The following is a 23,316-nucleotide window of genomic DNA, read 5'->3' on the forward strand; positions in this document are numbered from 1 at the left end:
ACCATCTTTCCGAAAGTTTATATTTGATGTCATAAATTTTCAATCTTATCTCGATTACATGAAGAAATTTCAACTTTTCATAACGACGTTCTCCCTTTGATAAATATTAGAGTAAAAGAAATGGCTTTCCCCACGATTAAATGTTTTCTTTCTTCTTGAAACGAAAATTGCAAGTTTTTCTGTATTCTTAAATAAAATTTTTCTCGCGTATGCCCGAACTGAAATAATAATTTTACACAATTTTTCATTCGATAACAGAGAGATGGGGGAAGGGAGGGCGATGAGGGGAAAGTAAATATAGCAGATATGTACGAATGGTTTTATGGCATTTAAAAAAAAAACCTCGTTAAAAGGAACAAAACGAAGTATACTCTAAATTCGTATTGTTATTTCATCGATTAAAACGAAATAACCGAACAAACGTGAAGTAACGATCCACTTGGGAATATTAAATATCACGATTTTTTATATACACTTAACGGGCTTTTAATAGGGCGCCGAACATATCGAAAATGTCGACAACCAAAATTGTTTTTCTTTGAGAGATAAAAACGACTATGAAACGACTAGTGAAAATTTTCAATTCACGTTATCGCTGTAGTCAAACGCGATCTACGAGATTGTATCGCCAAGAAGAGAATCGTAAGGTGTTGGGTAAGGGGAGAAAGAGGTAACGGGTAGGTAGATAGGTAGATATCGCCATTGATACGATAGCTCGATAGTGTTGGAGAAAACGTAGAGAGACAAGTAGAAGATATGGCACGGCACGATACGCGGACAATGACGCTCATAACGAGTTAATGGGGTTTTATAGAAGCTACGATGGAGGTGATCGAGTTTAGAGAGCTGAAATCCCGTTCGAGTTCTCTCTCTCTCTCTCTCTCTCTCTCTTTCTCTCTCTTTCTCTCTCTTTGTCTCTGTGTTTCTATATTTCTCTTTATCTAGATAATACATATATAGATAGAGATAGATACAGTGACTCTCGATTCGATCTTCGATTCTTCCTGCTCTTGTGAGAATAGTCTTTGTTTACTCGTCGTTTCGTTTATCTTCCCTGTTATTTCCTTTCCTTACGACATTACGGAGCGTAAAGAGTATCAACGGTACGACGTTAAACTTCATTCCAATTTACGTTTATCCCTTGAGGAACAGATGAAACGATATATAAATCGATCGATTGAGTTTCGTTTATCAAAGATAGAGAAGAAATGATGTTAATGAAAGACGGACTGTGACAACTTTTCGATATTAAATTCATAGAATCGATTTTCTGAATGGCTCTTGACTTTTTCTTCTTCTTTTTTTATTTATTTTTCTTTTTTTTTTTTTTCCCCACGTGTACGCCACGTAAGAATAAATTTAAAAGTTACTTAAGTAAATTTAAAAGTTGAATGATATGGAAGAGATTACGAGAACAATTATCTAACAATTAAATGAACCTGTTTACGACGTCGATGTGTCCGTGCGTTTGATGAAAAAAAAAAAAAAGAAAATAAAAAGAAAAAAAAAAAAAAAAAGAAAAAAGTAAAAGAAAACGATACAAAAAAAAAAAAGAAAAGAAACACAAAAATAACAAAATCAAGAGAAAAAGGAAGAACGATATGAAAACTCTGGTGAAAGGTGTAAAATTTTTTTGGCAATATTAAAGTCGTTGATCGATAATCATACTTCGCGTCATGCCCATAGCAATGTATCCGTAAAAATAAACGATAAAATGGACGAGTTGAGATCTTCTAATAAAGCATTGTAATTCGTTGGCACTAATAATGATCATTAAGCGGTTAAGCTGGGCGAACGATCGTGTCTGTGTGTGTGTGTGTGTGTGTGTGTGTGTGTGTGTGTGTGTACGTGTGTGTGAAAGAGAGAAAGAGAGAGAGAGAGAGAGAGAATGAAAGAGAGGGAGAATATGTTTTCGTGTGTGTATGGGTACAAATGCGTATGATCATACGAAAAAGAAAACAAGAGTAAAAAGTTCGATGGAATGACAACGTGCAAGGTCAAGAGAACGAAATAGAAAATCCATTTAATGTCGATATTCGCTGTTCACTATTTGTAAGATTCGGGAGGAGAATACAATAAAATTCATAGTACTTAATTTTTCCATGATTTTCATTCTATCTATATAATAATTTCTTCTTTCTTATCCAACAGTCCATAAATTCGTAATTTCTTCGATAACGGTAAGTTGATAATTTTCAAAGCATATTTATCGTCTAACATATCTTGCATGCATATCTTCTCTTTCTTTTTTTTCCTTTTTTTTTTTTGTTGATCTAACTAATAACATTAATTTTCCTTTTTTTTTTTTTTTCATAATAAAAAATACAAAAGAAAGATTCTCGTTTTAATTCATAGTCGAGTATCATATCGACTAATTTCATTTCATCTAAGCTCTTTTATATAACTTTAAACATAACGAACAATATAAAGTAATTAATGAAAGAGAAAGAATTATGGAGGAAAAGATCAAAGAGTTTTGCAAGTTCATGATGTATCTTATCAGACTTCATTCAATCCTAATTCCAAAAGAGTTATCATGATCGTTAAAGCTTTTCTCTTTTTTTGTTTCTCTTTCTTTCTCTCTCTCTCTCTCTCTCTCTCTCTCTCTCTCTCCCTTTTTTTTCTTTCTCATTCTTTTCAAGAAAAGATTAAAGAGAATTTACGTTAATAATATACGTTTTGTCAAAATCCTCTTTATAATACTCGAGAAATGTCAACGTTTTGCTTCGTTATCACGCGATATTCGAAAAGCCGTTCCGCACGGTTTCAGTTTTACTCGAGTGAGGTAAGTAAGAGAAGGACAACGGGAATGAGAATACGGTTGATGCTTTGTACTTCGAAGTCGATTCGAAGTATCTCTACCGAGTGATAAACTCGCGAATGAGTCAGACCTGTTGTATTAGTCCTTGCAATAGACGGAAGATGAAACTTCGACGAATATTACAACCGTGAAGCGGAAAGTGTCGCTAGAAGGGAATCGAGAAGTTGTTTTGATCTCTTATCACCGACAGCTGCCGATTTTAAATATCCCATGCGCGTCTTCGTATGTTCCGGAGTTAGCGAAGATTCAGGAAACGTTGATCTATACTACTGACTGACTTTCTCGCTATTTACTTCGTTACGTTAAGAATAAAGTTCATCATTTCGTCGATTTGTTCTACTTACTAACTTCATTGTTGACCTACAATAGCCAAAGTTAAAACTTATTCCATCGTTTGATTAATTTATGCTATTGTCTTTTTTATTTATTTTTCTTTCTTCTTTTTTTTTTCTTTTTTTTTTTTTCTAATCACTGACCCGTATTACTCTTAAATATACCAATTCGTGTATACTACTGATATTTTAATTCTCGATTTGTACTACTACTCGAAGCACTGATATTAATCTATTACTAGATTATTCTTAAAACTCTTATCATCGAAACATTGATTTCGTATTATTGATATTTATTTGATTCAAACAATACTTTCGATTAACAATAACTATCGTAAGTCTAGCTACTTTTTCTAAAGTGATTTTATTAGAAGAAACGTATAATTTAGTATAGTTTGCGTTTCAACGTTATCGTGCTTGAAGCACTCGTACTTTCTTTAAGAGTGAGAGAGAGAGAGAGAGAGAGAGAGAGAGCGAGAGCGAGAGAGAGAGAGAGAGAAAACACAAGGCTTTCGACGCGTTGCGAGAGCATAGCTCACCGTAAGAGCGGTAAATCAGAAGAACGCGTTTACCGGTCGTACCCGGTGAAAATGTTGGGGGTGAAGGGTTACACGTTGAAGTATGTTCCCGACCCTAGCCGGACGAGGGTACGACGAGAGAAATCGTACACGCGAAGCACGCACGTGTTATTCGTTCCGCGGCCGGCCTGGCTGTTATTTCGTTTTCTCCTCGTAATTTCTCGGCCGTCCTTCCGGCAAGAGCAATGCTTCTTTCACGTTCATTAGCCGAACCTACGTCACGAGGTTTCTGCATCAAAAGTTCAACCCGGTTACGTCCAATGTTAAAGTTTACATTTATTATTTCTTCTTTCTTCTTCTCCTTTCTCTTCTCCAAATTCTTTCAAGTTTCACGATAAATATTATTATTACGTATAACAAATCGTAAATACGTCGTAAATTTATTGAGTTAGCTAATTTTTGATCGTATCGAATCAATTTTTCAGCAATGATTCAATTTCAAATGTCGTCAATTATTTTAACACGGTGATTGACGGACATTGACAAGTACATTAAAATGCGATCTTCTTTTTTTTTTTTTTTTTTTTTTTTCTTTTCACTGTAACATCAGCTGGTTATCATTGTATCAATAAAAGTCAATATAATACCTATTTATAACTTTTTTAACTTGTTTTGTTTTCTTCTTTTTTTATGAGTTTAGAAAGTTTTTTGATAAAGTTTCATTCGTGTAAAAATTTTTCAAATAACAAATTGGAAAATATAAGGAATATGAAGGAACTATGAACTGTCATATTAGTCAATACTAGTCAATATTAATAACTGTCTATTATAGTTTCACAATAATAGACAAAATAAAACAAGTAAGGTTTCATAAAGTTGGGGGCTTATTAAACGTTGAAATTTTCTTATCCTTTTTTTTTTTTATCTTGTATTTAGAAATAAAAGAAAAAGAAGACATTTTATTCATTTTATACTATATTTACATATGTTTGTGATATACTCTGTGTATTTATTAAAATTCATCGAAAGAAGAGTATATTCTCATCCGTATATTTTATATTTGTTTAAATGCAAAATAACTATAGATTACAGTTGAACGCGACGAGTAAGTTCTTTGAGAAGAGAGAATGAAAAATATCTCACGTTTCTCTATGACTCTACCTGTTTTATTTGTGGCATCCTTCTATCCCCCTTCGGATCGCGTGACGCAAAAGTTGCACTGTTTGCTAAAGCAAGAGAAAAGATAGAAGAGGGATGTATGCTTCGTCATAATTTTGCATTGCGGTAGCACGTAGTCCGCCACGTCGCACGTGGAATCTCACGGTGCATACCGTTACCGGGTTATGCATCATTCTCCCCTTTAGCTGAGAAAAAAAAAAGGAAATAGAGAAAGAAAATGAGAAAACTAACTTATTAACGTAAAGAAAAGAAAAGAAAATAAAGGAGAGTAAGAGAAAGAAAGAGAGAGAGAGAGAGAGAGAGAGAGAGAGAGAGAGAGAGAGAGAGAGAGAGAGAGAGAGAGAGAGAGAGAGAAAGAAGTTACGGCAATGCGGCTGGCATTGCTATTCGTCAAAAAGTTTCTATTTATTTTTATGCTTGAATATTTAGAAACGTAAAAATACGAGAGTTGTTTGTTTGTGTTATACCATTCGATCGATATGATATTTAAACAGTGTACATTATTTATCCTTTATTACTATCTTCTTCTTCTTTCCACTTTCATGTTATAGAATTCGATATGGAGGTTAGCGATCAAAATATTTTGATAATTTTCGTCGAAAGCTAACGGAATCGTTAGATTCAGACAAGCTCATATTCATTTACGAAGGACCTAGAATATATGAGAGTTAAACCGTATGCGTAGCCAGTATATAACGTAGCTACGTATCAGTCAGCCTACTAGCATGTAGGTTCAAGCGTGGATGTTTACATATGTGTTGCGAACACGTGCGTATGTGTACGTGTGTGTATAATTGTGTGTGTGAGGCATGGATGCGTCATTACAACGTATATCGTCCGTACGGGTCAACACGTCGACAGTGAACGTCCATTACTCCATCAAACCTTGGTCATTGTCGACAGATCCGTCCACCGCCAATTTGCCAACAATAGCGATACTACGTGCGTATAAACAGGTTGTCTCTTTGACTGTCCGCAAATGGGATACTCCCCTCGAGTAGATGCACCCATTCCACTATCAAGACTATATCCATCCATCCATCCATCCATCCATCTATCCATCCATCCATCCATCCATCTATCTCACCGATAATAGTAGTAGTAGGGTATATCTAATAGCCCTAGCTTTGTTTTTGCCAAGCTTTATACTCTTTTAATTCAACGATTTCTCCCATATAACGTGGAAGCCTCGAACGTTGAAAAATCGAAAGCATTTCGTGTCCTAGTCCGAGTATTTGATGGTGGAACGATGTACCACTAGAATACCGCTCAGAGAGGTAAAAGTCGTCTCTCTATTTCTCTCTCTCTCTCTCTCTTTCTCTCTCTTTCTCTCTTTCTCCCTCCTTCTCATGACTGTCCCATTTCCATTGAATATTTCAATATATCTGTACGTGTATCACGTCGAGGCAGCAGTAGGTTGTACTCGAGTGGTATTGAATTTCGTTTGCGAATTTCCGTAGGAAGAAGGGAATTCGAGAAAACTCGTCGTTTTGCTCGGTTGATCGCTTTTGAGAATAGATACATACATACATACATATGTGTATATATATATATATATATATATATATATATGTATGTAGGTATATATATAGTCGGTCTTGCTTACTTTCTCATTGAAGTTTGAAGACGTTGACGAATACGAAATCTTGTTGAAAAGCTATTTACTTTCTGACTCATCGACTATATTATACATTAGTTAGTTTCGAAGTATCAAACTCGTTCTCTCGATTCCGACTCAATGGTCAACCCTCGAATGTTTCAGAGTTCAGAGACGTGTCTGTCTTTGAATAAGATCTGGATACATTGGTGGTAGCTTGGAAAGAGAGAAAATAGAATCGATTCTACGATGTTGCTGAGATGTGCAAATGAGCACGTGCATGAGAGTCCAGTACGCGGATCTTCGGTTAAGTAAACTTACGACCCGCTTTAATCGTAGCGTTTAATCGCGGTAGCTGGATCGCGGGATTAATTATTTTAACCCCCTTAGGCTAAGGTCGAATTAATGGACAGGACACCGCAATGCTACCGCAACCTCGATAATTCTCTCCGCTCTTCCGTGAATATTCCTCTTCTAATCGTAGAGATGCGTGCCATCATTATATTCAATCCATTAATAGTAAACTCATTGATTTTGTGCTAAATTCTATTTCTATGAAATAATTTTCATTTTTATAGGGAATAAAATATATGGTATCGTTTTTTATCTTTTTATTTATTTATTTATTTATTCTTTTTTTTCTCTGTAACAGAAAGACGAAAACCTTTTTCATCATCATTATCACTTAAGTTCCGTATTAAGAACTAGAGCGGAATAAAGATTTTGTCGGATCTTATAAAAGTTGTTTCTCTTCTTTCTTACGTCCATTAACTTGGTCATTCGATTTTCAGAAAACAGAGTACCGTCTCTATTTGGACATTGAATCTCTATCGTTTATCAAGTTCGAGTGGACAGTGCGAAAGCTGACGGCTTAAGCCTCTATTTTATCGGCATTTTTCCATCGCGAACAAGTCGAGCTTTTAATTCGACTGATTGTCTTCGTGACCGATTGACCCTAGCGAAAACGTTCACTTCGTACCAATAGGAAACATTAAGGAGAAGTATTTTCTATTTGGCGAAACGGCCCTTAGAGAAAATTACTGTTAAAGAATCTTCGACGAAACTTTTCCCGACGCACTTTCCTATATTGAGAAAGTTTCACGATGAGAAACTGGAACGCTCTCGTCTCTTTGCGTGATCCTTTCGCACAAAACGCAAATCTTTCGAATGCTTTCTCAAGAACTCGAGTATCCCATCGTTCGTGGTTTTCATACGTAGTGATTCGTCGATGGAATCGTAAGAAAAATGATTTTCTCATCGAAAGAAAAATATTCTTTTTGCATAACGAAATATGGAAAGGAAGAAAAATAAAAAAAAAAGAAAAAAAAAGAAAATAAAAGGAAAAAAAATAGAGAAAAGGTTTCATCCGTCACACGTTACGTCTATAAGACGAAAAAAACATGGCATAATGACGTGATTATTTTACTATAACTTAAACTTCACCCAGGCGAAACTTTGCTTTCGAAAAAGTTAAATGACTTAATTTATAGAAGAAATTTTCGTCCCTGCGATTACTCTAACTTCTTTCCCCCCCCTACTGTTTTTTGCCGATTTAATGTATCAATTGTCTCTGCCAAAGTTACTATTCTGATCGGCATCGATCGAAAATACGTATTAAAGTTGAAAAGAATACTGCTGATAATTCTTTTTCTTTTCAAGTACTTACGAAGATATATTACTTTTTCTTTTTATTCTTTTTTTTTTGTTTACGATTTAATTAAAATACTAGATTTACGTTTAAGTTTATTGATATTTTATTTAACATCTTTTTTCTCTCTTTCTCTCTCTCTCTCTCTCTCTCTCCCTCTCTTCCCCTCTCTTTCTCTCTCCTCTTTATATTTAAAATTGTATTTGCTCATTTTTTGTTTATATCAAATAAATTACCTGGATGAATTTTTTATATCGTCTCTGAATACTTACAAGCAGCCTTCTCCAATAAACGTCGATGTTTTCTTTTTCTCTTTCTCTCTCTCTCTGCCTCTCTCTCTCTCTCTCTCTCTCTTTCTCTATCTATCTATCTTTCTATCTCTTTTACTCCTGAACTCATTCGATCACTCGACCTTCGTCTTCTTCGTTTCTTCTCGAAGACGAACCGCATCTCCGAGTCGTCGTCTTTTGATTCTTTTTTCTCTTCGTGGCATCAACATGACCGAGGAGATAGCTCGACATTGGAATTTGCAACGAATTTCTTCGTAGCTTGTACCGCTCGCTTAATGAGATTGAATCCGTCCGAACCGTCTGTCGAGAATACAAGAGAGAAAGAGAGAGAGAAAAAGAAATATATATATATATAGAGAGAGAGAAAGGATTCACTGGATCGCCAGTTCTCCATCGAACAAAGTGCCGTCCTCATACTATCTTCCTTTCTTTTTACTTTTCTTTTATATAGCGTCTTTCAAAACTCTTGCATCTTCTTATCGCGATATCTAAAGGCGAATTAAATCGACTTGAATCAAGATCTTTTCTCCAAGATCATAATCTTCTTACGTGTCTCAAGTTATCTTCAGATCTTTAGCTATATGAGCTGCTATACAAATGCAGATACACACACACACACACATACACACATGCGGATACACAAAATCTATTCTTCTTATCTTAAGATTACCCTTCGAAAAGAAAAAAAAAAAAAAAAAAAGAAAAAAAAAACTTTAAAACGATACAATAATCTATGGAAAAGTATTATAGACTTCTGTTTTATCAAGTTCTTCTTCTTCACAAATTTTTCTTATGATTCAAGGAAATAAGATTAGTTAGTTTTGAAATAATCCTTAGATCCACGAGAATGATGATTTCTCGATAGTTCGATCGTTTCTTTAAATCGAATCTATTTTTAAGATTTGTGCGATCTACTTGAAAGATATATGATAAGGAAAAAGATGATGCAGAGGAAAAAAGAAGTAAGGGTAGAATGAAAGAATGTATAGCGTTGTTGACGAGACCAACGGAGATGATTAAGCCGGAAAAAGGAAAAGAATAAAACGTTCAAGTATCTTCTATCTTGAGATTTGAAAATTAGCTCGAAAAGCGAACTTATGTTTCCAGAATAGCCAAGCTTAAACTTGGACAAATAGGGAGCTGAAAAATCCTCGTTAACGTGTTAATCTTAACACCAACCCTCTCTCTCTCTCTTTCTCTTTCTCTCTCTCTCTCTCTCTTTCTTTCGACGTTCGCCCTCTCCAATTATTCTTTTTTCTCATCTCGTTTGCGAGAAACGTTCTTTTGAAGAAATCCGTATTTGTAAACCTCCTCAGAAAAAGTAAATGTACAACCTTTAACGTTCTTCTTTACGTTTTAATTTTGAAAGGAACAACCAGTAATTCGTTTCTCATAAAATAACTATCGAGATATAAATGTTCTATCTGTTTATAAGGTTTCGTTAAAAATGTCTTGTTGTTGAGGAAACATTTTTAGTTTTCTCATTTGTATTATCGAAATACAATATATTTAATTATCTATATTAATATTAAAATAATATACGACAATATATTATCAATTCTCATTTGTATTATCGAAATACAATATATTTAATTATCTATATTAATATTAAAATAATATACGACATTATATTATTGTTAATAAAGAAATTCCCGAAGATAATCGAATTTCACGGAATGCTTATATTATTATTATGTCACATAACATTCGAATCTTCGTTTTTTCGCGTCCGATTATTTCAGGAAAGTCATCGGTCACATTGAATCTTGTGATCCAAAGAATCCGATAGATTTCTAAAGCCAACGAAGAACAATCTCATGGTTCTTGCTTGCGGGGGTAATACCACAGAAAGAAGTATCTCTTTGCAAGGAGTGTCTCTTATCCGTAACGTTGAGAGACGATCGAGAAAGTCGGTACAAAGCCGGTGAAAAGTGATTGCCGCGAGTCTCTAAAGAAAATCAATTACCTAATAGTACCACCGTTATTGCAACGACATTGATCCACCTAAGGAAAGTTTCTAAAAGTCAAAGACACAATGTTCTACGATCTTTACTCGTATCTACTCGATTTCTTCGTTCGTTGATTCACAATGCGACTACTTTAACGTACAAGTAGAAAGAGTAACAGAATCGACAATCAAGAGACTTACATATCGCATACAGTTTCCTTCTCTTTCGGTACGGTATCCTCGAACGGGGTCTTTCTCTTCCATTTGCAAATTAAACGGCCGCGTCCTTGATTTCAATCCCAGTAAACTCAATCTATCGACTTCCATCGCAATGTCTTTAAACTCGCTAACTAGGCGTTTAATCTTAATCGATCTGCCGACCTATCGGACTAGCCGATATATATATATATATATATCGTCATTTTATTCCATTTCTTCCTTCTTTTCTCTCTCTCTCTCTCTCTCTCTCTCTCTCTCTCTCTCTCTCTCTCTTTGTCTATTTTTCCTCTTTCGAGATCGCCTGACTGCTTTCTTATTATCCTATCCAACCAATCTCAGCTAGTCTTCTCTTTCCACTGAGCTATTTCCTTTCTCTTTACTCCTTCCCTCTAATCACTTTTTTTTCCTCTTCTTTTTCTATTTCTTCTACTACTACTACTACTACTTTTTCTTCTTCTTCTTCTTCTTCTTCTTTTTTTCCTTCTTCCTTTCCTTTTTCGAGCTTCGAACGATTTCTCGAGCACAACGCCAGCAAGCACATCCTTCCTTCTTTTAAACTCGAAGAGAGTGGCTTCGCGCACTTCTTCTTCTCTCTAGTGCCTTATCTTAATAGGTCGCCTCGGCAATCGAAAGTTTAGTTATTATCGCGCCCGTTGTCGCTTCCATTCCGTGAGCTCCGCGGAAAATCCTATGGAAATATGGCGGTAGATAGGACCTGTGGAAATTACTGGCACAGCGAGCACGACATATGACCTAGACTTTGCCCGACAAAGTGTCCTGAACTTCCGGCACGATCATCATGTGAAAGTCCACGAAAAAGGTTTACCTCAATTTTCATCCCTCTTTCTCATTTACTATTTTGTTTGCATAGTCACGTGATTCGAAATTATGCAGAATTAAAAAAAGTTAGAAACATTTTTTTTCTCTTTTTTTTTTCTTTTTCTTCTTTCTTTTTTTTTTTTTTTTTTTTTTTTTTTTTTTTTTTTTGTTTTCATCTTGTTGTTAATGTGAACACTGCCACTTGTAAGTTAAAATTTAATGCTGCAGGTTGAAAGGTAAAAATAAACAAATGTGTTCCGTTATAAATTTATTTTCTACATTAAAATATGCGTAGAACGTACACATGTTATAAATTTGTATAAATGATATTATGCATAATGTTAAAATTTTTACTCCACAATTTCAAAATCATTATTGAAAGTTCAATAATAACAGTTTTATTATAATTATATTTTAATTTATTTTACATAATCAAAAAAGGAATTTTTAACGAATAATAAACAGAGCGATGATTAGCTGTTTGATGAAAAACAACGACAGTCTCGGTAAAACTTTAATCTTGGAAAAAGATTGCTCTCTTCGTTAATATAAAAAATTTAATTCGGTTCTTCTTGGAAATTTGTTACTCACAATTTTCATTTTGTTCCATTAACGCTCTCGTCCGATTAATTGGGAAAGGATGAAGTATCCAGTCGGCTTATATAAATCCTTCGTTGTTCGTTATTATGATGATTACATAAAATATGTTATTCTGAAAATGTTACGTAAAAAGGAAATTTCATATTGTAGAGGAAGACTTTTCGATCTCGCGATTAGTTTCGAGGTTGAAACGAGTTATGGTCTTGCGCGAACCTTGGCAGGAACGAGATAATCGAATAATACCGTTAAACGGAATTTTTATCGAGGCCGCTTTCCTTAATCAATGAAAAAACCATTAGAAGTCTTGGTAATATCGTTATAACGTTATATCGCTGGTTGCACCGCACATTCGGGTTACGAGTAAAGGGATCGAGAATTTCTTCCTCTATTTTATACGCTCTTAAGAAAGATGAAGCTTTAATTAAGAAAGATTCACCGCGTGTAAACTAATGAATAAAAATGAAAACTAGTTGTGGCGTTACGAAGCCGATAAGCGAAATATATCTTTCGAATTTTATCATTTTCGTTCGTTGATAATATCGTATTTTACACGTCGACCATAATTACATCCATTGATACATGTATTCATCTTTTTCGTCGTCTACAACATTTTTTTCTGATTTTATATACGATCGAGATGAAATTAAAAAAAAAAAAGGAAGAAAAAAAAAGAAAAGAAAAAGAAAACGGAAGAATAGAAAAATAAAACATGGAAAAAAGAAGTGAAGCTCTTTAACTCATTTCCATGTGAATCGGATTGGTATAATTTAAACAGTGTAATTAAACGTTCGAAGTTAAATCGATGCTTGTAATGACATGGTTTACCCGCAAAGCGGAGAATCGCAAAGTCAAAGTTAGCTTCAATGTGGTTACATAACTATGTGTCCGTCGTTGGTCTGAAGTCTACAACGTTGGCTGGTCTAAGTATAAATCACGCGAAGATAAGGTCATAGTTTTCCCAGTCAGTGGCGTCTACAAACAGTCGGTAATGAAACCCGTTTGCTGCTGTAGATGGGAAGAAATGGAGGGAAAGATATCTGACAGTGCCAAGTCAACTAATTAGGGCCGACTCATTAACGAAGAAAACCGGGTCAATTGTTTGTTGACCGAGTGTTGATTCTTTAATTTTCAAAATACGTTTACTTCATCCGTTTATGTATACATAATAATATACAGAATATTTCAGACATAAAATTAGTTGAAAAGTTAAACAAATGAGAAAAGGAATAATCAATCCTCCATATCGTAACAAGTTACAAAAATAAAAATTGTACGGATATTAGTTTGTCAATTAAAAATCGAAGTCACCTTCATTCTTTTCTTTTTTCATTTCTTTTTTTAATGGCATCATATAACTTTTTCTATGCGGCAATATAGACATAGGCATATAAAAGAATAAATAAAATACAGTTATAAAACAACTAAATACCTAATTAATCGGATAATCGTCGTATTGTAATCATAATATTAAAAACTCTATCGCAGAGCACGATTAAGGGTATTATAAAGAGGGAGGGAGAGAGAGAGAGAGAGAGAAAGAGAGAGAGATTAGGAATATTGGACTTTAATGGCATAGTAAAATTATAAGGAGCCAAATGAAAATTCAAGTTTACCTCTTCGACGTTGGTAGCATAAATTTTACACTGATTGTGCCTTACGTTATAGCGGTACGGTAAACTTTGCGTTTTAGTTTACGACCGTTGAATGTGCTAATCGAAAGTCCCGCTTATGAATGTCAGACTTTACTGTTACAATTAGTTTATTTAATTAAGAAGAGCATAGAAAGAGAGAACAAGAGGAAGAGGGATAGGGTGAGAGAGAAAGAGAGAAAGAAGAAAAGTGCCAGTACCTTGTTAAATCGAACTTTGCCGACATGAAATTTAGTCATAACTCATGAGAAAAAGATGTTACGAGTGACATGCTTACAAATGTTTTTCGTTATAACTTTGTGTAAAAGGAGAGAAAAAGAAAGAAAAAGAGAGTGAGGAGTGGAGAGAGAGAGAGAGAGAGAGAGAGAGAGAGAGAAAGAGAGGGAGAGAGAGAAGCAGAGAGAGAGTGAAATGTGAATTGATAGATCAATAGAGATAGACAAAAAACCGTGAAAGTGTTTTTGCACGTAGTCGAGGTGTTTTATCGCATGGCCAAAATATTTTTGAATGTGAAACGAAAGGTTGAATATACACGGTGAATAAAGCGTAGCTGAAAGTGAGCGATGGTATGGTTAACTATGGACAGAGAAAAAGGGGGAGGAAGAAAGGGAGACGAAGAATAGGACAGTTTGTTCATAATTTAACAACGATACGACGGGCGATCGGTCACGAGCAAAGCGTAGCTTCGTCGTCGATGAACGAGCACCGTCATCGCTTCGATCTTTCAAAAGAGACTACAAATTCTTCTTTTTCATAAGTAACTACTTATATATTTATTATATTCAAAATTGTTTGTTTTCTTTTTTTTAAGAGAAAGAGAGAGAGGGGGAGAGAGAAAGAGACAAAAAAAGAGAGAGAGAGAGAGAGAGAGAGAGACACGTTCAGATACATCATACGTCATTTCGGTTTATCTTGCGGATAAATGATTTTCTTTCGGACGTTTTGAAATTGTCCAGTTCTCTATCTCGATATTTTATTACCATCTTTCTTCTCATTTTCTGTATGAGTATTTCAGTAGGATATAATCTTGGAGAACAAAGGAGACAACGATGAAGTCTCCAAAGAAAAAAAGTTAAAGGAGTTAGATTAATGTCCTTCTATTACGCACGACAGATTTTATTGCTAATTTGGATCATTAAGAAAACAAGGAGAACTCGAATGGCGATGATGCGCAGACCAGGCGCGTTTTATCCTTCGGAGAATCGACCTCGTCGGACTTTTATTGAAGGATATAATTTTACCTCAAAGACAGGAAACGACAGTTATTGTAGTATGGCGACCGATGAAACGGGATCATCCTGGATTTTCTCAAACGATCCTGTTTCACGGCAAAAGGATCATTCCGGCATAGAATTGTCAAACGGATATTTTTCAAATCGAATAAAAATTTTTTCCTTGTTTCTTTCTTTCTTTTTTTTTTTTTTTTTTCTTTTCTTTTCCTTGGCGATGTCCTCGGAAATGTTTTTTTTATAAACATCGATTCTCATTTTTATATAATGTATTCATGATGAAACGATTACTTCGTACTACTTTAAAATGATCGTATCTTCATATTGATTCGAGATCAATGAATTTTAATGAATAAATTTTGATTTATCCTCATGTAATATGAGCGTCAACAAAATGTTTCATCTTTTCATAAAGATCGATTCGAATCGTTCGACTTAACCTCGAAGTTAAGCAGGCGATAATGGATGACATAATATACGTCAAAGCGTCTATCGGATGAACGAAAGAGGATGAAACGACCAGGAGGGTTCAGAAAAGAAACTGAATTCGGCCGGCGATATGGGAAAGCGGATCTTGATCGAGTTGGTAATGAATATTTTCAAAAATCGAATTCGATCGAAAAACGATCGAAATACTTTTTCCAATTTTAATTTTTTTCCTTTTCCTTTTTTTATACCTTAAGGTTTCTTCGATGATATACCAAATGCTTCGGAAGATCCGTACGGTCCACCGGCCGTGATACGCGAGGATGTTGAAAAGGGTCGTCAGTTGCTTTCCGGTCCACCCTATGAACTTTTCGAGAAAGAATTCCAACGAATTTTCGTGGGGGAAGCACTCACTAAACCAATATCGCAGGTAATTAAAAGAGTTACTGGATTATTTGAATTCCATCGAGATCTTTCGGATTTCTATTATATTAATATCCTTGTTTTGTTAAAATTTGTAGATAATTAACATATTCGAATTTTATATAAATTATTTATGTAATCACGTAATATTAATGAACGCATTGAAATTCGAAATAAATCAATTTATTTTATTTTCTTTTTTACTTTTTTCAAAATATTATCTTTTTATCAAAGTATGATAAATCATATATAACGTTAAATGTTCTAGATTGTAAAACTAATGGTTTTCCAAATGTTTTCAATTTATTGAGTTTGATTAATCAAAATATATTACATTCGTTAAATAAAAAATATTTTACGTTAAATCAGTCTGATATTATCAAATTTCGAATTACATATAATTATTAGATATTATCGTGACAGGTTAAACATAAAAAAATCAAGATAATAGAAGGTCCACCCTTGATACCACCATCACCTTCGAAAAAGCATTCAACCCCTGGTGACTCATATGGGTGTTTCAGCAAACAACCGACTTACTTCAGTCCTGTATTAAGAGCCAAGCCAAAAAGAGAAAGGGAAGAGCCGAATTTCAAGATAAAGCCTGGGAAACTCGGTGGACCGGGATATGCGGATATTTGCTTCAGTCCTTATCCCACTTATGCGCACGAGCCCTACGATCCCTGGAAAAGAAAGGATAAGAGAAAGGAAGGTATGATAGAGAGAGAGAGAGAGAGAGAGAGAAAGAGGGAGAAAAAGAGCTCTAAATTAACAGCTTTTTTCGTGTCGACGTAGACCGTTCTACGTGCTCAACGTGTTTGGCCCTTTCGGTAGCTGTAATTAGGTCACGCTGCGTCGCGTCGCTTACCAGATTACATTCATTAAACGTGAAAGAGCTTGAGTGCGGTCGAAATGAATAGTACAAACTAAAATTCTCGCTATCGAGGCTGCGAAAATAAAATGAGGTACCCGATGTAAGAGATTAAAAAACCAAAAAAAAAAAAGAAGAACAAATGGAAAAAGAAAGGGGAAGTAAAACCGAATAAAGAATAACAGAAAGAAGAAGAAGAAGAAGAAAAAAAGAAGAAGAATAAATAAGAGGAAGAAAGGAACAATACTTACTTACGACCGTACTAATACGATATAAGAAAGAGAAAGAGAAAGAGAAAGAAAAAGAGAAAGAGAAAAAGAAAGACGAGAAATAGCAGTGGATTAACGAAAAGTCGTTAAAAAGACGACGATTACATGTGCTCTTTGCTAAGAGATTAAAATAAATGTCGGAGGATGCTGCTCAGCATCCACGATGTGGATCTTTCGCACCTAAATTCTCGTCCTTTTCTTTTTCATCTAGGGTACATCCATTTCTTTCTCTTTTTAAGTTCCCTTTTCTTTTTTTAAATCATACATACATATGTACGTACGTGTCTACGTACCTACGTACATACGTATATACGTACATACATCTCTTTTTCTCTCTGTTTTTTTTTCTCTTTCTCTCTCTCTCTCTCTCTCTTTCTCTCCTTCTCACGAACGTACATAAATAAATAAGTCGCGAGAACGAACGAGCGTACTTTTTTAAAAGAGATCTTCGCTTCCGGTGCTTTATCTTCCACGTTGACAAAGTGCTCGTCGCAGAACGAGCACGCGTACCACAACGTGTAGTTAAGATCGTTTTTGGCTACTTTTTGGTACCAAGCCACGCTTTTCATTTTGATCCATACGATATACTTTTCTTCTTTCGTTTTATTCACCCTTTTTAATTTCTTTTTTCTTATTTCTTGTCTCTCTCTCTCTCTCTCTCTCTCTCTCTCTTTCTCTCTCTTTTTCTTTTTTTTTTTCTTTTTTTTTTTTTTTTCTTTTTTTCTTTTTTACTGTTTTTTTCTTTTTTTCTTTTTTTTTTTAAGTCCCATATGTCAAGCTCGCTTTTCCTTTCTCTTTTTTATATTTTTGTTTTTATTCTTGCATATGCGTACACGTGTTTCAAGATGAAAGTGGAAAAAGCGAAATTCGCTTTGAACATTTGTCCTTCCCCACGTTACCCCTTATTTTTTCTTCATATATATATGTATATATATATATATATATATATATATATATATATATATATATGCGTGCAATTACTTTTTTCCTTTCTCTCGCTTTATCAACAAACATTTCAAGGCATTGCAAACAGATATTTTTCTTCCGAGGTGTCACATTATAAGCACGTTTATTTTAACGTAGTTCACTCAAGTGAGCGAGCGAGTTATATTATCTTGGAAGTTAACGTAACGATTTTTTAAGTGTTTCGCTAAACGAGATAAGGATTATGGCAGTAAGCCGCGAATGATGTTATTTCGGCGAGAAGCGAGGGATGCAAAGTTTTAAGGAAAGTAAGAGAGAGGGAGAGAGAGAGAGAGAGAAATTTCGTAGTTAATGCGAAATAATGGTCTCAACACTGGCCGGTGTTAGATGTAATTCTCATTGTCAATGGTGAGACCCTTAATACCACGTTTTATGACCGCTTAAAGTTTCCAGCTCATGAAGTAAGAAATATATATTTGAATTCTTCGGAAAGTCATTCGCATTAATTACAAACAGCCTTATGTTTGCACGATACTATTAAGTAAGAACGAAGAGCAACTTTTCTTTTTAACATTTGCGATTTGCTTGTAAGAAAAAAAAAAAAAGAAAAGAAAAACAAAAAACCTCTTGAAAATTTCTAAATGAGTCAATGATATTATATTAACTCGACAACGGTCTCTTTGTCGTTAATAATATCATTCCCATTATTTTTCTTTTACTAACCTTTGATAATACTACATATTGTGATCATATAAAGCTCTTGATTTAATATCACATTAACAAGAGAGAGAAAGAGAGAGAGAGAGAGAGAGAGAGAGAGAGGGAGAGAGAGTGAAAGAGGTATAATAAAAGATACGATGACCACTCTGAGAAGACAAAGTATATAATTTACATCGAGCTACACTCTACGAGAAAATTCATAGCTCGTTGCTACGGAGTAGTTAGCAAGCTAAAAGCTAATTAAGCTTTCCGTTTTCGTTGTTTGTTGTTTTCATTGCTGTCGAAAGAGAGATAGAGAAAGAGAGAGAGAAAGAGAGAGAAGGACGCATGTATAAGTACAAATTTTAAGTGAAAATTACACATAGGATCTATTAAACGTTAACGTTTCATATTCCGCAGAGAGAACAGGACCAAGTTTCTTGTCTATGAGTGCTCCTCTCGATTATTTCCCACCGAATCCTTATTTCGATGAAAGACCTGGTCCGACGTACGTGCGTCCAAAGGAAATTCAAGAAAAGATCATTGATCCTGGCCATATCTATGTCCCATTTCCAAAGTCACCCGGTGGAAATCACGATGGTTGCTTCAGCAAGTTTCCATCTTACTTGAGCGAACCGTATGATCTTAGTATCCCAAGAGTTATCATGACCGGACCACCATTGCTCGCTGGTGGACCTGATCTACGAACAAAATATACTAACAGTATTATCAATCAGGTCACAGCTGTATCCTGTAACGCGACCAACTATCGAGAGTATCACGAACGTGTCTATCCTTTGACTCAATAAATTTTTTTTTATTTGCCTTTTGTATGGATACACGTACGTTATTTTACTTTACTTTACTTTCTTTATTTCTCATTTTTTTTTCTTTTTCTTCCTTTTTTCCTATCTTTTTGTTGTTTTTGACTACTTCTCTTTTTCTTTTTGTTCTTTTTTTTTTGTATTTTAGTATTAAACTCGAAACGATTTGGTTGATGCATCGATTCACTTTTAAGCCGATCGAACGACTCGTTCTCTTTCTCTCTCTCTCTCTTTCTCTCTATACTCGCACGATATACCCAAGAGTATTTTGTACAGAGGCCAATTAAACGTTCGTGTTCTCTCGATTTCCACCTGCTATCGCGAACTTTCCTAATGGATGACTCTAGCCCATTCGTACGTAAAAACTTTTATACAAAACAAATTGTATTCTCTCGTCGGCTCGACTTTAAATCCTTGTAATCCTCACCGCTAGGATATCCTTGTCGTCTAACTTTTACTTTTTGAAACGCATTCATTTTGATTTACAATGTATTGTTCCCCTTTTTATTTTTATATTCGAACAAATATATACGAAAAAGTAAATATATCGTGAGATCGTAAATGTCGTCCTTCCTTCTGTTTTCCTACATCTATTTTTACGAGGAAAGGTAATACAAGTCGATGCGAACGTAAAAAGGATACCCTAACTCTGTTCTCTCCTTTGTTCTCATGTTAGCTTCCTTTCAACTCCTTTTAAATCTGAATCCTTTTTAGTGACTTTATTTAGATACGAATAGAGTAGATCTCGTGGATACGTAATTTTCAAGAGTAACAACATCAATTTGAAACTACGTTGACGGCATTGCAAATGATCCGATCAACGATTTTATGGTTGAAGAAAGGATAAAGTCAATATATGAAAGTGTTCTGATTTTCCATGAGCCAGCTGAATGTGACGTAAGTTAAAGAACATATAGATGATCAGTGAATCGAAATTCTCTTCTGTATTCTGGTAAAAGGAACGAACGGTATGGTGAGGTAGGGAAGACAGGGGAAATAGATGGCGGGGGTTACGTTTTCTCAGTCACGTACTGACCAGCACCCTTGGCAAACACAATGGCGGGAGAGTGCTGAGAACCCTCTTGGATTGACCGGCCCTTTTAAACTGAATCGGCTCCAAACTTACGCTAGTAATGAAATTCTAACGAACGTTCACCGTCACTCCGAATAGACGACTACTTCTGTAGGTCGCAATTAAACGTTCTCAGCAAACAATGAGTATCTGACGACAGGTTTCCTACCATATGGAACAGCTGAAGCTATGAAGCCATAGTATTTCATCAAGAAATACATATGTATGTTGGTGCGTATATTATTTGCTGGCTATTGCGACTTCATATAAAACGCATTACGATAGTCTCTTATTAGCTTTCCATCACATAACTTAATTGGCTTCCTCTTGATCTTGATTCCCATTGAATCAGATTGATATGTATTTACGTATATTTGTATGATAAGACTAAACGAACGAGAATATTTTTTTACTTGATTTACGATTCCAATAACTTATCAATTATTTGATATCATTATAAATTCAATGATTTTCATTTTAAACGAGATCTTCATTTTATACGAGAAATTAATTATTTCTCGATCCATCAATACGTAGATATATTGTAAATCTATGGAGTCAATATTTAACATCAAAAATAATTTTTGCAATCATTTCGAACATGTCGAACGATTTTGAAAAAAGGAACAAAAACCTGATACAAGTTTGAAACATTAATTGTGCGTACAATATAAAAATTGAATGGGCTATCGAACAATTATTTTTGTTAGAAAAAAGAGAGAGAGAGAGAGAGAGAAAGAGAGAGAGAAAGAGAGAGAGAGAGAGAGAGACATACTCAATTGTTCAATTGGCGTAAAAGCGCAATAAATGTTTCGCATCAATAAGTTCATGCTTACCGAGGAAAATATTCTTCAATGATCGTATTGGGAGTCTTAGATGTGGCGTGAAAGAGGAAGTAAAGGAAAAAAAAGTAAGGGAAAGAAGAGGAGAAAGAAGAAAAAGAAGATCGTCACGATTCTCGCGAGATTTATTCCATAGCTGAAACCGAATATTTCTTTAGAGCGGCGTGTCGTTGCTCCGGTATTAAACATTCCAAGCATCGCGATACCTTTCCAATACACAACACGTTATCTAGAGTTCTACGATGGAAGATCCAAGGCAACCACACGTGTGCACACACACACACACACACACACACACGAACACTGATACATAGACACATAGACGTTTGTACTAGGATGGTGGCAAGGAGTTCTGTATTCGTTTGAAAGGCTATGACTGTCGCAAAAATAGAAAAAAAAGGTTAAGAGATAAAGATAGAGAAAGAGAGAGAGAGAGAGAGAGAGAGAGAGAGAGAGAGAGAGAGAGAGAAGCTTTAAAAAGAGGATCTTAAAATATGCGATATCGAATCCATGGAAATCTATCGAACTATCTTCTTCCAAACATTTTATTATCAATATAGAAAGTGTATTTACAATTATAACAAAAGAGATAAAAAAATATTGAATTTTATGTGAAGATATCATTTTTATTATTAAATTTCTTTTCCTTAATTTCTCTATGAGTTGTTATAAAAAGTTTGTATAAAGAAATAAAACTGACATCTAGTTTCGAGCATAAGTTCAATTGAGCTTAACTTAACCGTTAATCGAATACTATAACGAAATAATCAAAACTAAAAGGTTAATCGAATTAAATCTCAGAATAGTGTTCGTTAGGATTAACGACATTTGAAATGAAAGAATTGTTAAGGAGGATCGATCATTCGCTTTTTCAATTCTGACAAACATTCAATTTCATTGGACAACTGCTGATGCGATTCCGTTTCTGCCAGCTGATAGAGTAAGGTCTATATTTACGCGACAGAATAAAGCTACTTGTTTACCTATGTACTCTTGCGACAGAGGTGCCAACGAAGAAGCTACGAGAGCTTGGTTTATCGTTGTCATACGAAAGTGTGTGTAACTGTGGTGTAGCAAACGTGGTGGTAGAACGTTGTAGTGGAAGCTATTCGATGAACAAGTCGAGTAAATCTACGGCTCGTTAAAGCTAGAACGGTCCTAGAGACTTAATTCGATTCGTCTGCTTCGAGATAGTACTAGAAGAGATACAGAAGAGTAAAATGAGAGAAAGAGAGAAAGGGAAGCGAGAGAGAGAGAGAGAGACAGAGATAGAGAGGGGGAGGGAGAAAGAAAAAGAGAGAGAGAGAGAGAGAGAGAGAGAGAGAGAGAGAGGAACGTTCTATAGCCTCGTAACGAACGATCGAAAGCTTTGAATACTTCGAAAGTGCTCTACGGTGTTCGTTCGAAGGAACATTTTTACACGAGCGTCGATATCGGTAATTACACCGAGATCGCACGATCTTGTCTTCTAATCCTTTCGATCGATCGATGCTCATTGATTCTATCTAATAGGCGATAGAAAAGATTCTTTATATATTATTAGTCCGTAGAAAAGAATGTTTATATATTTTTTTCATATAATGCAATCTATAAAAGATCATTCATCGTGCTTTTCTAATTTAGATATTATAATTTTGTTAATTTTTATAATCATTCATTGTATAATATAGATACGTATGCGTATACATATATTATATTTGTAATTGGTTATTGTGAAATACGACGACGTTTTCTTTAAAATAATAATGTCAAGAATTTCAATGTCAATGTTTCATTAACTAATAATATACAGAATTAGATATGAATATGTCGCTAACATATACTCGTGTCTGATTAATTTTACTGTCTAATTTGAGAATGTCACTGCTGTTACCGAATACTACAAGATTTCGCGAGTTCCAATGTTGTTATTAAATGTTCCATAGAAAGGAATATTAATAATTTTGAATTGTAAATGATATATATATATATATATATATATATATATATATATATATATATAAAGATCTTTTTTCCTTGTTCGAACGATCTTCGATTAAGTTCGTCAATGAAAATAAATTGAATTTGGCATAAATAAAGGAAATGTAAAACGTTTCTTACTTATTCGCTTTGAGAAT

General features: G+C 34.7%; 2 protein-coding genes across 3 annotated transcripts; both read left to right on the forward strand.

Moving 5' to 3' along the window:
* Positions 1-5,749: 5,749 nt before the first annotated feature.
* Positions 5,750-17,118, forward strand: LOC124949478. 2 transcript variants are annotated; one of them, XM_047494565.1, is made up of 5 exons: positions 5,750-5,792; positions 15,265-15,435; positions 15,533-15,705; positions 16,122-16,410; positions 16,494-17,118. In XM_047494565.1, exons 2-5 carry the CDS (start codon positions 15,360-15,362, stop codon positions 16,616-16,618), a joined length of 663 nt encoding a protein of 220 aa, XP_047350521.1. In that variant the 5' UTR covers positions 5,750-5,792; positions 15,265-15,359; the 3' UTR covers positions 16,619-17,118. The 2 variants fall into 2 exon arrangements, with proteins under 2 accessions (XP_047350521.1, XP_047350522.1); XM_047494566.1 differs by lacking the exon at positions 5,750-5,792 and having other exon boundaries at positions 15,214-15,435.
* Positions 17,119-18,619: 1,501 nt separating this feature from the next.
* On the forward strand, positions 18,620-19,270 carry LOC124949423 (UPF0602 protein C4orf47 homolog). The gene is made up of 2 exons (XM_047494425.1): positions 18,620-18,641; positions 18,882-19,270. The coding sequence occupies exons 1-2, from the start codon at positions 18,620-18,622 to the stop codon at positions 19,268-19,270; spliced, it is 411 nt and encodes a 136-aa protein (XP_047350381.1).
* The last annotated feature ends 4,046 nt before the right edge of the window (positions 19,271-23,316 follow it).

The sequence above is a fragment of the Vespa velutina genome, chromosome 5 (genome assembly GCF_912470025.1).
Source record: "Vespa velutina chromosome 5, iVesVel2.1, whole genome shotgun sequence".
NCBI lineage: Eukaryota > Metazoa > Arthropoda > Insecta > Hymenoptera > Vespidae > Vespa > Vespa velutina.